Raw genomic sequence first — 13473 nt, 5'->3', positions numbered from 1 at the left:
TAGTTTCGTTAGTTAAGCTGCAACGAATCTTGTTTTATTTAAATTTCAAAGTTTTTTTTTCATAAATGCTTGTCGAAGTGTCTCTTTTTCCTCGCGTTATTCCGGCATTTTGCCACTTTTTTGACGTAGGCACTAGTTTTTACGAAAGCGACTGCCATCTGACCTTCCAACCCAGAGGGGAAACTAGGCCTTATTGGGATTAGTCCGGTTTCCTCACGATGTTTTCCTTCACCGAAAAGCGACTGGTAAGTATCAAATGATATTTCGTACGTAATTTCCGAAAAACTCATTGGTACGAGCCGGGGTTTGAACCCGCGACCTCCGGATTGCAAGTCGCACGCTCTTACTGCTAGGCCACCAGCGCTTCAGTGCTTGTCGAAGTGTGTGTGTGATTTAATGAATTTAACTAGAGAGCCGTGCAACTTTTACTGAGGTCATGTTAAGTTGTTCCCGTGCCTCTTGGGGTGGCCTACCTGTGGTGTTACTATGCCAAAATTTATAAGACCCCTTGTATAAACGGCAGACATGGAATTATCTCCATCATAAAAATACATATATCAAAGCAGTTACAAGACGGAGCGGGTATTAGGCAATGAAACTTAATTCCAGGGTAAAAGTAATTAAGAAAACGTTATGAGTTAAGTACCTACATATATAGTATTAATGCGGTTAAGTACCGCCGCGTGCTTAATTGTTATGTTTATAACAGGTAGTTTCGAGTTCAATTACCTATTCCTATCAACGGGACATGTCGTTGCAATAGAGAGTGCTCTTTGTCATAAATACTGCTACAAACAGACCACTTCGATATTCACACTACCATTAGAAGATAGAGAAAGGATGCCTAGGATTTAGGAAATTAATCTTTCTAAGTTTCTATATTAACCTACAAAATAAACGAAAACTAGTCGTGTATAATTAAGCTTTAAAATCAACTCCGACGTTTCGAAGACGACATTGTCTTCGTGTTTTAGAAAAACTGACTAGAGTTGACATTTATTATCATAAATAATAGCAGATATATATATAACTCCGTATTCTATTCTTTTTGATAATAGGTAAGCTGTAAATAAACTAAACCAAGTTGTACCTGCAGGCTGGCGGCATGGAGGCAGTCTGCGAGCGCGGCGACGGCGCGTGCGCCGCGCGCGCTCTCTCCGCTGCGCTGCACGCGCTACACCTCTACTGCGCGACCATCTCCGCTGCGCTCATATGCTGCTGCGCGAAGGCATCACTACACAGGTTAGATACTATAGGCTTGGATCCATCGAAACGGGCACCTTAGTTCTTCTCTGCCCTCCTAAGCTAAAAGGCAGTTTTTCGACATTTTGCCAAAATTGACTTTTTGTGATATTCGTAATGTAGAGATCGAGATGCATCGACCACTTTGGCCCGTTTTCCGATAAGTGGCTTAGTTTTCGAGAAAAATATCGTAAAAAGACCGTATTTGCACTAATTTTCTAAGCGTTCCTAGTCTAAAAAGCGACTATTTGACAAAGCCAGGCTAAAACAACGTATATGCAGCTATACGTTTTTTTACGCTCTGGTTTGCGTAAAATCTTATCCACCATGTCTAGCCTAAAATAACGTATAAGCCAAAAACTAGGCTAAAAATACGTAAAAGACGCTATACGCGCTTTAAGATTAGGATGTTTAGCAAAATTTTAGATCTGATACTAGTCTAAAAAATCGTATAGTATTTTTTTTTGTTTAAATGTCTCATACGTCATTTAAGCCTAGTATCACTTAACTTTTTTACGTCACCATAATAGTCTTTAGAAACGTATAAATGTTATACGTTCTTCTTTTTTTGTATGGACGTCGTATTAAACGCAAACAAACTTTTATAATGGTTGAAAGTGCGTCTAACTAGTCTATAACGCAGTATATGCTCCAACCTTCGTCATGCTCCCCGCGCGCCGAAAGACACCCTTATGCTAAGTAAAAGCCGTCAGCCGCAAGCGCAGGCTTGTGGCTGCCGGTATGCGAGCGGAGGTGGCATTTTGCGCGCGAAATATTGACCGAACGCCAAAGTAAGAAAAATACTTTATTATTACATTACCATCATATGTTATCAATAATATGTAGTGTTTACAATCAGTACCTTCGAGTATTATCATTTTTATCATGGTATATACTTTAAAATTGCCTCGCAAATACTTACGCTCGACAGCAAATACGTCTTTCTAGCGTAGTTTGTGATGATGAAATTGTTCATACGTACTTTTCTACAGCAAACGTTGTTTAAGTTTTATTTTTTCATTCGACGGTTTGACTGCTTTTATTTAAATAAAATCAAATTTATATTAGAGCTAATTGTATCGGGTTTAATTCCCTATAAGCCAAGTAGGTATTTGACATTACGATGAGTTTAAATCTTATTCAAAAATGTTTTAAAGGGAAATTTAATGAGAATTCTTATGGACAGAATAACATTTTCCGCCTAAGTATTTAGATAACCAGGACAAAGGACCATGGGCATCTTTGTATGGAACCTGGGTCCATCCAAAAACCAACTGAGAGTTATATATATATTAGGCCATTAAATACCTAAGTGGGTTTTATAAAAAAACAATATGTATCTTAAAATAAGTTGGTATGTTTGTGTATTAGGTAATAGTTGTATGTTAAAATAGTAAAAGCTATGAGTTTGTAATCTAATAGAAAAATAATTTTATTAAAATTTGAATCTGATTTTTAATTAGGTACAACCGCTAAAATGCGTTTTAGAATTAAATAAATGACAGAGTATGTGCAGGAATTAATACGAGTTTAATTTTATTGCTAATGTAGACTACACAACTCGCTAACGTCTTACCGTGCGATGAAACTCTCGATGATTCGATGCCTATTGATAACAAACTAAAATAACTATTAGAGATGCCACGAATTCGGTAAAACATTATGTATTATTGTGAGTTACGTGTATGCGAAAACTGCTCACCTACAAAGATAGATGGTTGCTAAGATTTAAGTCAGCAGCAAGCTGGGATCTCCATACAAACGTAGTTACGCTCTCATTTTAAAACGATTAGGTAGATTGCTCTAAAACTTTGTACTCACTAAAGGATAAGGTATATCTATGCCTGTAATTAATGTGCAGCTTCAGATACCATAATAAAAAAAATACAGCGAATATAAGTTTTTCATACAAAACTTATTTTTCCTCTATTTCATTAGTTTTGTTGGAATATAAACTAATTAGGTACTGGTATAGATATACCTTATGTTATTGTATGTGCAATTTATTACAATACAACACGTTGTTTTAAAATGAGTACGAATCTCCGTTTTTATGGGAAGTAATAATTCGGCTGAGCTTATTGCGGACTCTTTTAAGTTTCGTTGCTCATGCTCATTAGAAGTACATGTAATGTCATTAGTAGAGTCGAGTAAATCTAGCCTATGATACAAATAAAATCAGAAAGACTGTACACATTAAAAATTTGTACATATTATGGGTTATTCCCACCAGTTAGGTATCTACCACCAAGTTGTTACCAGTGGTAACTACTGGGAATTTATTTCCCACCTTTCTTCCCAGTAGCTACCACCAACTCAGTTTTGTGGTTATTACTGGGAAGTTTTTTTCCAGTAGTTACCACTGGTAAATGGTGGGATTTTTTCCCTAGTAGTTACCATCAACATTTTTTTTACAGTACAATTTAAATGTCTGTTATTATATGAACAAAAAACACTATACTACTAAGCTTTTATGAAAAAAACGAGGTCCAGCGATTATTTTTGGATTATAATCTTAATTACCATACAAAATTAACATATAAATCGGGTTATTCCCACTAGTTACCATCAAGTTGTTATAGTTAAATAGTAATAAAAACAGTATAAGTAGAATACTATAAAAATAGAGGCTTTATTGAACCCTAACAAAATTGTAGTAACTACTGGGGAAAAAATCCAACCTTTTACCAGTGGTAACTACTGGGAAACAAATCCCATTAGTTACCACTGGTAACAACTTGATGGTAACTAGCGGGAATAACCCAATTTATGTGTTAATTTTGTATGGTAATTAAGATTATAATCCAAAAAGTAATCGCTGGATCTCGTTTTTTTAATAATAGCCTAGTAGTATGGCGTTTTTTGTTCGTATATAAATAAACATTTAAACTACGTGTCTATTTTTTATTCCCATTTCTTCCATAAATACTAATCTATAAAACCGTATATTCGGTGTTTTTGGTGGTATACGTTTTTTTATACTAGCACGCTAGTCGAAAATCTGGACAAAATCTTAATTTTTCCTAGTATACTAACCAAAAAGGCCGAATAGCTGCTATAAGGTCTTTGAACTTAGGATTTCAAGTGGGAATTATTCATTGTTACTAAGCAAAAAGGCAGCATGTGACATATACGGCGTTTTTACCTAGTTTCTACTTCGTAACTAAGTTAGAACGCCGCATAACGCATGTTTACCGCCTTCTTGACTAGTACGACCTACACATTTTTAAGCTTAATACTAATCTAAAGTGTTTTTTATAAAATTAAAAAAAACTGAGCTGTTTAGAAACATACTATAAATACCTAAAATAAGTACATATATATACCTACCACATACAAAAAGAAAAAACGGAAAAAGTTTTTCCGTTTCGTAGAAATTCAAGAAAGATGTTTGGGTTGGTTTTTTGCGATTATCTCGAAACTAGCTTTTGTCGAAAAACTGCCTTTTAGACTAGGACGGCAGTTCTGTTCTGCGGGTATAACGGTATACTTACCAAATGCTGCTGCACAAACTCATAACAATACACCCCTGGATACACGAGTTAGTATCCGGTCATACTTGTTCCGACAACTGAGTGCTCCCTGCCCCCCTCTAGTTCTTATTGGTCGCTGACCAATAAGAGATAGAGCCTACGACGGCCACCCTGTCGCTTTACTTTATACCTTATACTAGTTGCTCATACTGTTGTGCGTGCCAACGCCAACAGTACTTACTTGTCAGGTTAGCCTTGTTCTTGGCAACGGCGTTGTTTTATAACTTTCCAATAAAGTTGACTTACTTACAGGAGCCCCAAACGATGGCGAGGCCAGAACGTGCGAGGTGCCGCAAGTTTGGTGCTGGGTGTTGCGATGATCCTTGGAGCAGCGGCCGCGGGGCTGAGGCCGGGCCTCGTGGTCCCGCTTACTGCTGCCCTCCTCGCCCCTCTAGCCTGGCTCTCCGCTGCGGGTAAATGACATATAAATTTATTACAATATTTACTCACCTACGTGGAAGTCATTAAACTCTCGCTGTTACATTACAGACTTTGAAGTTTTTGATCGATTATAAATAAGTAGTTTGTGGCCATCAGAATGTTCAGGATTACAATAATTAAGAGTGCGTTTACCTGATGTTGTCTAATATGAAATAAAAGTGGGTACGGATACCAAAAGGAACCGTGGGCCACAGTGGAACTTGTTATAGTTCGACTTATTTCGCGTCCTTAGTCGCGATTTCAAGTCTCGCCCGACACAATTAATTTTTCCACGTATCCTTTATTTCTATTATATTGAAACTGTTACATTGTAAAATAAATGACACTTTCATTGCATCATAGCACTCCACGTGGCGCTCTGGACACGGCGATCGGCAGCCTCCTTACTCTACCTCGCCATATACTGGCTCCTCACAGCAGTTTCCACGGCAGCTGTCATATGGCAACAACTCGAGACGGGACTCGCGCCAAACCAAATAGAAATCTATATCCATGCAGTCACCTTGCTCATGGCGATAATAATGGCGGGAGTTGACTGCGTTTGTTTTTATGACGAGGTATGTGTTACAAGATTTTTACCTTGGCGTCTATTCTCAATCTCTAAAGAAGGTACCTACTTACAAGCGAATAAATTCGCTGCTTGCTGATAGCATGCTGCATGCAGTAAATCTGCAATACAAATTTAATCCAATACCTACAAGTTAAATTGATTGTCATTGAGATACTCTATATAGGCCTTTTATGACTGATATATTTTAGGTACAGTCAGCAAAATACATAATTAGCATACAGATTTGTAGGAAGGTGTGCGAAGCTAATGGTTTTGTTGACTGTACATAACCATGATGCTTGAGTTTAAGTAGATGTCTTTTCAAAATGTCGATGATCAAATCAACTCAAGTAGGCAAATGTTCTGTCAAAAATAAACAAACGTACCCAATTCCAATACTCATTACCCCGCTTTTAAGATTCCTATCAACAAGTATGCGATATATGTAAACGGAAAGTGGAACGGCATTATAATAGCTTGATGAGAATTAATGAGTGTTGGCATATCATTTTAGCTGTAGCGCAGAGGAATGTCTATGCGGCTTTTGAAACGCGGCGACACACATTTACAGCGGGACCCATCGCCATTGACCTAAAAACACCCTACCACAATTAATTTGCACATGAAAAGTACATTTGCCTGCCACTTGTTACTCCTGCTTGTATATGATTTTATAGGCGTTTTATTGATATACGTACTATTAATATGAATATTTAAAACACTAATATTTAGAGGGAGAAAGGGCTGACCGCTAAAGAAGCAAGTTGAATGCACATTTATAATGGGTAGTAGCGTAGTTATATTTAAAGAAGTAATTAATCTTTAAGTTAATTGATTCCATTGTGCTACGACAATTAAGAAATTGTATTGTATTTATTGTAGGTATTAAATTAATTGATAAATTCACATGCATATAACTTGATATATTACTTAAATTGTATAATTGTCATATTTGCAATTCACCCTTACGTATATCATCATACACTCCAGGCCAAAAGTATGGAAACAAACTTACATAACAATAAAACTGTAATTTTTACATAAATAATGTATTTATTTATTAAAAAGAAATATAATATAGTAAAATGATAATAGAACATTTTAAAAGTAAATTACTTATAATTTTCTTTAATAAAACTGTAAATTCAACCTTCGTTTCATTTCATCATCTCGTAGAAAGACAATTAAGAAGGTTGATTTGTATGTTCTCTGAAATTTATATTTTTTTCGCATATATTAGGATGTTTTAATACTTTGGGTGCTGTTTTAATGTTATAAAACTGCCTAAAGTAATTTTTGCGTTACCAATACACAATAATAATAATGGAAATATTAAAAATTAAGAAAAATAACTTTGTACTTTAAATTGGGAATTGTAGGTAGGTATATGATTCTCGTCGAAGCGCGCGGGAGCGCTGGTGGCCTAGCGGTAAGAGCGTGCGACTTTCAATCCGGAGGTCGCGGGTTCAAACCCCGGCTCGTACCAATGAGTTTTTCGGAACTTATGTATGAAATATTATTTCATATTTGCCAGTCGCTTTTCGGTGAAGGAAAACATCGTGAGGACACCGGACTAATCCCAATAAGGCCTAGTTTCCCCTCTGGGTTGGAAGGTCAGATGGCAGTCGCTTCCGTAAAAACTAGTGCCTACGTCAAATCATGGGATTAGTTGTCAAGCGGACCCCAGGCTCTCATGAGCCGTGGCAAAATGCCGGGATAACGCGAGGAAGAAGAAGATATGATTCTCGTCGAAGTCGTAGAGTCCGTCTAACTTTGCACCAATTTGAATAAAACAAAGTGAGGTCGTGTCATTGTAAACGTCATATTTTCATAGAAATTTGTCATAAATTGATTTAACGACTTTGTCATAATACTTTGTGATTGTTACACAGAAGCTTGTTCCAACTCTATCGCGTGATAAACCAAAGTGACATTAGACAATTAGTTTGAACTTGATTTTTTTTTGCGCAATAGGTACGGTAAACAATTTAATAAGTTTCTTAATAATGTCACATACGGTTGCTATGGGGCAGTTATGTAGCTATAAATGTACCTATTTATATACTTACTTACTAATTTTACTCTTTAGTTAGACCAAGCTAAGTTGGCAGCGATTTTAATAGCACAGACTGTGCAAGTGTTATTTTAAACGCGCGCGTGATGCGAACTCTACAACCAATCGCGTTGAGGTGTCACACTGCTGTAGGTACTGGCCCCATTCATGCCCCATTCTTATTGCCCGTAAGACCAGTCCTGAGATATACGTCAATGGCATCAAAAACATATGAGTGCGAGCGAGAACTCCAGTCAATTTTATACTTAAATATTAGGAATGAAATTAAATACATTGGCAGTTTCTTTATATCTACAGCCTAGTCTGGTATTGTGTCCGATGAATGCTGTGATTAAAACAAACACTACACTACGTTACGCTTTATGCGTGCTCGCTCAAGATCAAAATCGTATAATTATGCTCCATCTCTTTCCGAGTTTTAATTACAGAGACAAACACTATCGTTGCATACTACATGAATATAACGTCGAGGTAATTGGTTAGGGTTACTTGACGTAGAAAATATTTAATTAAACTAGGTACCTACTTCTAATAAATATTGTGTGATGCATAAATTTCATTATATGTAGGCCTAACCTAAAGGCATACCTATATATAAATAAATAAATAAATAAATAAATAAATATTATAGGTTAATTTTAAACAAATTGACTAAGCCCACGGTAAGCTCAAGAAGGGTTGTGCTTGTGTGTGTATATATAATTGTGAGAAATGTATTTAATGTCTCGGGAGAATGTTCAACCAACATTAATGTTATTAATTTGTTTCATCTACGCGCAACGGTATCCTAGCCGTCAAGTCAGCGTCCTAGGGCGATTAGCCAAGCTTAGACCATTCTATGCACTTAATATATAATGCCTGCCACGTACTTGTACAGGGACTCACTCATCCCATTAAGTGGAATTATGTCGCTTATCTAGTTAGGATAGTGCCCGAGTCACGCTAAGCTGAACGAGGTAGCTGACGCGCTTAATTAACTTTTTGCATCATTAAACAAACCTAGATAGGTATTCGATCTGTCTTATATGTGATATGGTAGGTGGTAGTTAGTAGGCAAGGTAGGTTAAATAGCATTAAATGTATATATTTTATTTGGCGATCCCTTAATCGAATTACAAAGGCACTAAATACAATAAATCAACATCATACTTGTAATTTGAACTACCTATTTAACCGATAAGTGTAGGAATGTTTGTTACAATTTTGATTTCAGAAAAATAACGCAACTTTACTAAATTCGAAAATGTAGAGGGAAACTATTTCGTCGGGTGACAAACAAAACTCACTAAGTACTATCAAAAAATTAAAGTAACAATGCACTTTATTACACTTGTAACACGGTTTATTGTCCAATAATTTCAATGATGTTAGTTAGTGACTTTTGCTTGTCACCCGACGATTTAAATATACCTACTTATACATATAATTTCTTGGCAACAATAAACTTTGAAGAGGTTTGCCAAATATTGTAAGAAAACTAATGCTGCTTCATATTTTTATGATTTATAAAATCAACGCGTAGCACAAATTATCTTAAACGATGTGAGCGATAAAACTACGTATTGCATCGTTGAAAAATAAAACTATTAATAAGTCAACGCTTGACACCCTCAACTCAACAGACAAATGATTAACCAGATACTTAAGTACCTATATTTGCTACATTTATTGTATCTATCATGGAAAGTGAACGCTCCGAGAGTCAAACGGGCACCAGCCAGGCAGCCGCCGCCGCCGTCTGCGACACACTCGGCTGGCGCCAGCATCTTTGCTAGCAAATCCTTTTGAACCTACTTCCATTATTAGCCTTCGTCTTATTGATGCATTTTGCACATGACTTAATGGCTTTCTCTTGTCTCTGTTTTCTAACGCGATTTACAGGGATGTTGACTGATATTGAATCTTATAATAAAATACCGAAGTCGATATAAGATTTGAGGGGTTCCCTCAATTCCTTGTGGAACCCATTATCGGAACTCTACCTTGACAAAAATATTGCTTAAAAACTTAATTTGCCTATCCTAAACTAAGTCGATTAAATGCATAATAGCTATGTATATATACCTACATAATATCAGCAAACTAGGATTACATTTACTTACATACCAATACCTACATGATAAATTGAATGTAATATCTGTAGGTATACTCGTACTTTGTTTCATTTCATATACAATCATAAATTCGAGAGTAGAGACTATTGAAATATCAACAAACACCTTAAAAAAACACCGACAAAGATCTCGTAAAAAATTACATGATTTCATGATATGGGCAATGTTTGTTGCTTTATCAAAAATTAAAATTTCCTGAACTTCCATTACCTCCTGTAAAATTTTCCAAAAATTTTCGAGAATCTCTGTTAGAAATAAAGCAATGTATTTGCACCTTTGTGCTGGTTTATTATATTATGTGTCGTTGACATGTAGTTTTCAAAACTTACTATTGGCTTCCGGCATTCTACTCTTATGTCATTCGTATCTAATTCTTGCTAATATCAAAGTTACATATGTCTTTACTAATATGTAGGTAATGGTGATTCTCATATAAAATAAAACTCACATTTTCGATATAAACTGTTTTCTTTATTTAATTGTATCAGGTTATGGGCCCAGCCACATATTCCTTTCGTACTTAATATTTTTTGGTAAAATTTCGGCAGTTCGCACATCGGATTTTGTAAGAAAGATTTTAAGTTTAAAGCCCTTGAGGACACTTTGTTCCCAGCATTTGAGTTTATTGTTAGACGTATCGTATCGTATGCAGGGCTGTGTATTAGGAATGTCGTATTGTACTCGTATTTTTTAAACGTACGTATTACTTGAATGCCTTTGGTCTATCCCAAGGAAACATTTGATACTCGCAAAAACAGGACGGTTTAAAACTTAGTAAAATGCGCTCTAGCATATTATGCGATTTGCTCTAGAACCCTTCACTGGTGTAATGTTTTAAAGAAATAAGTATTCTATTTGTTTTGAAAATTATATTTTGTTGCAGGTTACAAAACGATTTCAGAATACTCAAAAATCTTCATCAGATATTTTAACCGACATCAGTTACTTGCATAACGACAGCCACTTTTATTCGAAAATATCGTTTTATTGGCTTAATTCACTATTGTACAAAGGATATGAATCACCTTTGGAGCAAGAGGACTTAGGAGAACTCCCGGAGGACGAACGATCAGTGAGACATTACGATAAGCTTAAGAAGATTCATGACAGTCATAAGGTTAGCTAACATACATTACATAATTTGCGTCTCAACTGCTCTCGAGATTTCACTCATAGATATTACTTTATTTTTCTTTTACTTTTATTTCAGAACCCTAAAATTGAAAGCAACCCTTCTAGTATATGGACGTGCTACATTCGTATGGTGTGGCCAAACTTTTATATAGCCGGAGTTCTGAAATTGTTTAGCGATTTAATAGGCGTAGTGCCGCCTTTGGGACTGGCTGTGGTCATTAAATACATACAAGACGCGAGACTAGAATACAATTTGGACGCTCCGGTGACCGTGGAAGAATTTTTAAGTAATGGATATATAATGCTCCTTATAGTGACGTTGGCGCTGATAAGCCAAGGCTTTCTATCTCAAAACTCGACGCATTTAGTGACAGTGGAAGGGACCCGGTTAAAAACGGCTTTACAAGTATGTACCTATGTCCATTAACTAGATCATTCATTACTGAAAAAATAAAGATACCCTAATTATTATTATATTAACGACCATTTAGGCTGGAACGTCCGTTATGCGTAGGTTATTATACCATCATCTTCATCATCGAATGGATGTACTAAAATATTACACTACCTACGTAATATAATACTTTTCCAATAGGGATTGTCTTGGCAATGTTTTTTTTCTATTTTTGATTCTAAACTTAAATCAAGTACGTGTTTTAGATTGTTTTGAATTGACGGTAACAGGGCATGGTGTACGACAAGTGCATGCGGCTGGCGCCGTGGTCGTCGCCCGACGGCACGGGTGAGGAGGCCCCTCTGCTCGCCCCGCCCGAGCCCAACACACAGACCGGGTATCTCACCAACCTGGTCTCACAGGACACTTACAACGTCATGTCTTGTGTCTGGATCTGCCATTATACGTGGGCTATACCGCTAAAGGTACCTATTTTGACAAGTGACTTTATGCATGTCGTTTAAAAACAAATGAATGATCAATATTATAGCTACTGACAAAGCTAAATAATTTTTTTTGTCTTGAGTAAGGGCGGTAAACATAAACTGAAATAGCTAATCATTCTTTAAATTATTAAAGTATTTGTGTATGATTTTGACATTCCTCAACATTTCAGGTAGCTGTTATTTTATATTTGTTGTACACAAAATTGGGAGTAAGTGCAATAATTGGTTCAGCAGCTAGCATTTTGTTTATCACTCCTTTGCAATTCTACTTAGGGAAGAGAATATATGATAATTCTAAAGAAATTGGGCGATGTACTGACCACAGAATGTCAAAGTTGACTGAGATATTGCAAGGGATGCACGTAATTAAACTTTACGTATGGGAGGATCTCTTTAACGAGAAAATTCTTAACCTAAGAGAACTGGAACTAAAATTTCTAAACAAGGAATCAATTTACTGGAGCTCTCTGAGTACGTATAAACTTACATTTAACTTATTCACATATATTACCTTGCCATTTTGCGCCGATTTCTTAGATGGGGTTTGATTTGCATCGACATTCGACACATGTAATATGTATCGACACATATTGTAGGTATACCTAACAAACTTGTTTTGATTTCAGCTTTTACAACCCAAGCTTCTACGATATTGGTAACAATGATAACCTTCACAGTGTACTATTATTTAGATGACAGTAACACATTCACAGCAGTCAACATATTCACTGGCCTAGCACTTTTCAATCAGCTGTCCGTTCCGCTACTTATCTTACCGGTGACCGTGCTCATGGTCATTCAGGCGATGGTAAGACGACATCAATGTTTTCTCATCTCATTTTATTGTTGCCACTTTTAATGCACTAGCACTACCAGTTAATAAAGGTGTTCACAACGGTTTCAGGTCAGCACGAACAGGATAAAACGGTATTTAGATCTTCCGGAATCAAAGAACATCAGAGAAGACGACAATGAAGCGGTTTGTCAAAGAAAATCGACTGATACATTTAACGACGCTTTTGTTGATGTCAAGCCAGACGATAGTTTAACTGAAAACCCTGCTAAGGATGAGGCCGATGATCTGAGTAGCGACCAGTTTTCAGACGAGGACATGTTTAATGTTGCAGAGGATAAACAAGAAATTCTAATTAGATTTAGAAATGCAGGATTCAGCTGGGGACCAAAGAATGACATTGCCTTAGAAGTTGACTATTTAGACATTCCTACTGGTAACACAATTTACTATTTTATCTTTGATAATTCTTACATATATCTTTTTTACATATTACTTTTTTTTTCACAGGAAAACTCATAATGGTGGTTGGCGCCAGTGGATCGGGGAAAACCTCTTTTCTCTCCTGCATTCTAGGAGAGATGTACTTTGACCGAGGTGAAGTCTGTCGGAGCGGGTAAATGTTGAATGTAAATTAATTACAGCCTTCCCTACAATTATATCCATATACAAACCAATCGAATAAGGCGAAT

The 13473-nt window shown here is 36.3% G+C and overlaps 1 protein-coding gene across 1 annotated transcript in view; it reads left to right on the top strand.

Annotated features, from left to right (window-relative positions):
* The window catches only part of LOC134792820 (ATP-binding cassette sub-family C member Sur), a 62155-nt gene that overhangs the window by 25966 nt on the left and 22716 nt on the right, over positions 1-13473 (top strand). Inside the window, exons 2-11 of the mRNA XM_063764202.1 lie at positions 1085-1242; positions 5028-5188; positions 5559-5773; positions 10838-11071; positions 11165-11494; positions 11773-11967; positions 12159-12459; positions 12615-12796; positions 12893-13217; positions 13292-13397. Coding sequence (XP_063620272.1) covers positions 1106-1242; positions 5028-5188; positions 5559-5773; positions 10838-11071; positions 11165-11494; positions 11773-11967; positions 12159-12459; positions 12615-12796; positions 12893-13217; positions 13292-13397 — 2186 coding nt within the window. The 5' untranslated portion in view covers positions 1085-1105. The remainder of the gene's footprint in view (positions 1-1084; positions 1243-5027; positions 5189-5558; positions 5774-10837; positions 11072-11164; positions 11495-11772; positions 11968-12158; positions 12460-12614; positions 12797-12892; positions 13218-13291; positions 13398-13473) is intronic.

The sequence above is a fragment of the Cydia splendana genome, chromosome 8 (genome assembly GCF_910591565.1).
Source record: "Cydia splendana chromosome 8, ilCydSple1.2, whole genome shotgun sequence".
In the NCBI taxonomy this organism is placed as follows: Eukaryota; Metazoa; Arthropoda; class Insecta; order Lepidoptera; family Tortricidae; genus Cydia; species Cydia splendana.
This window is presented reverse-complemented; position numbering and strand designations above follow the sequence as displayed.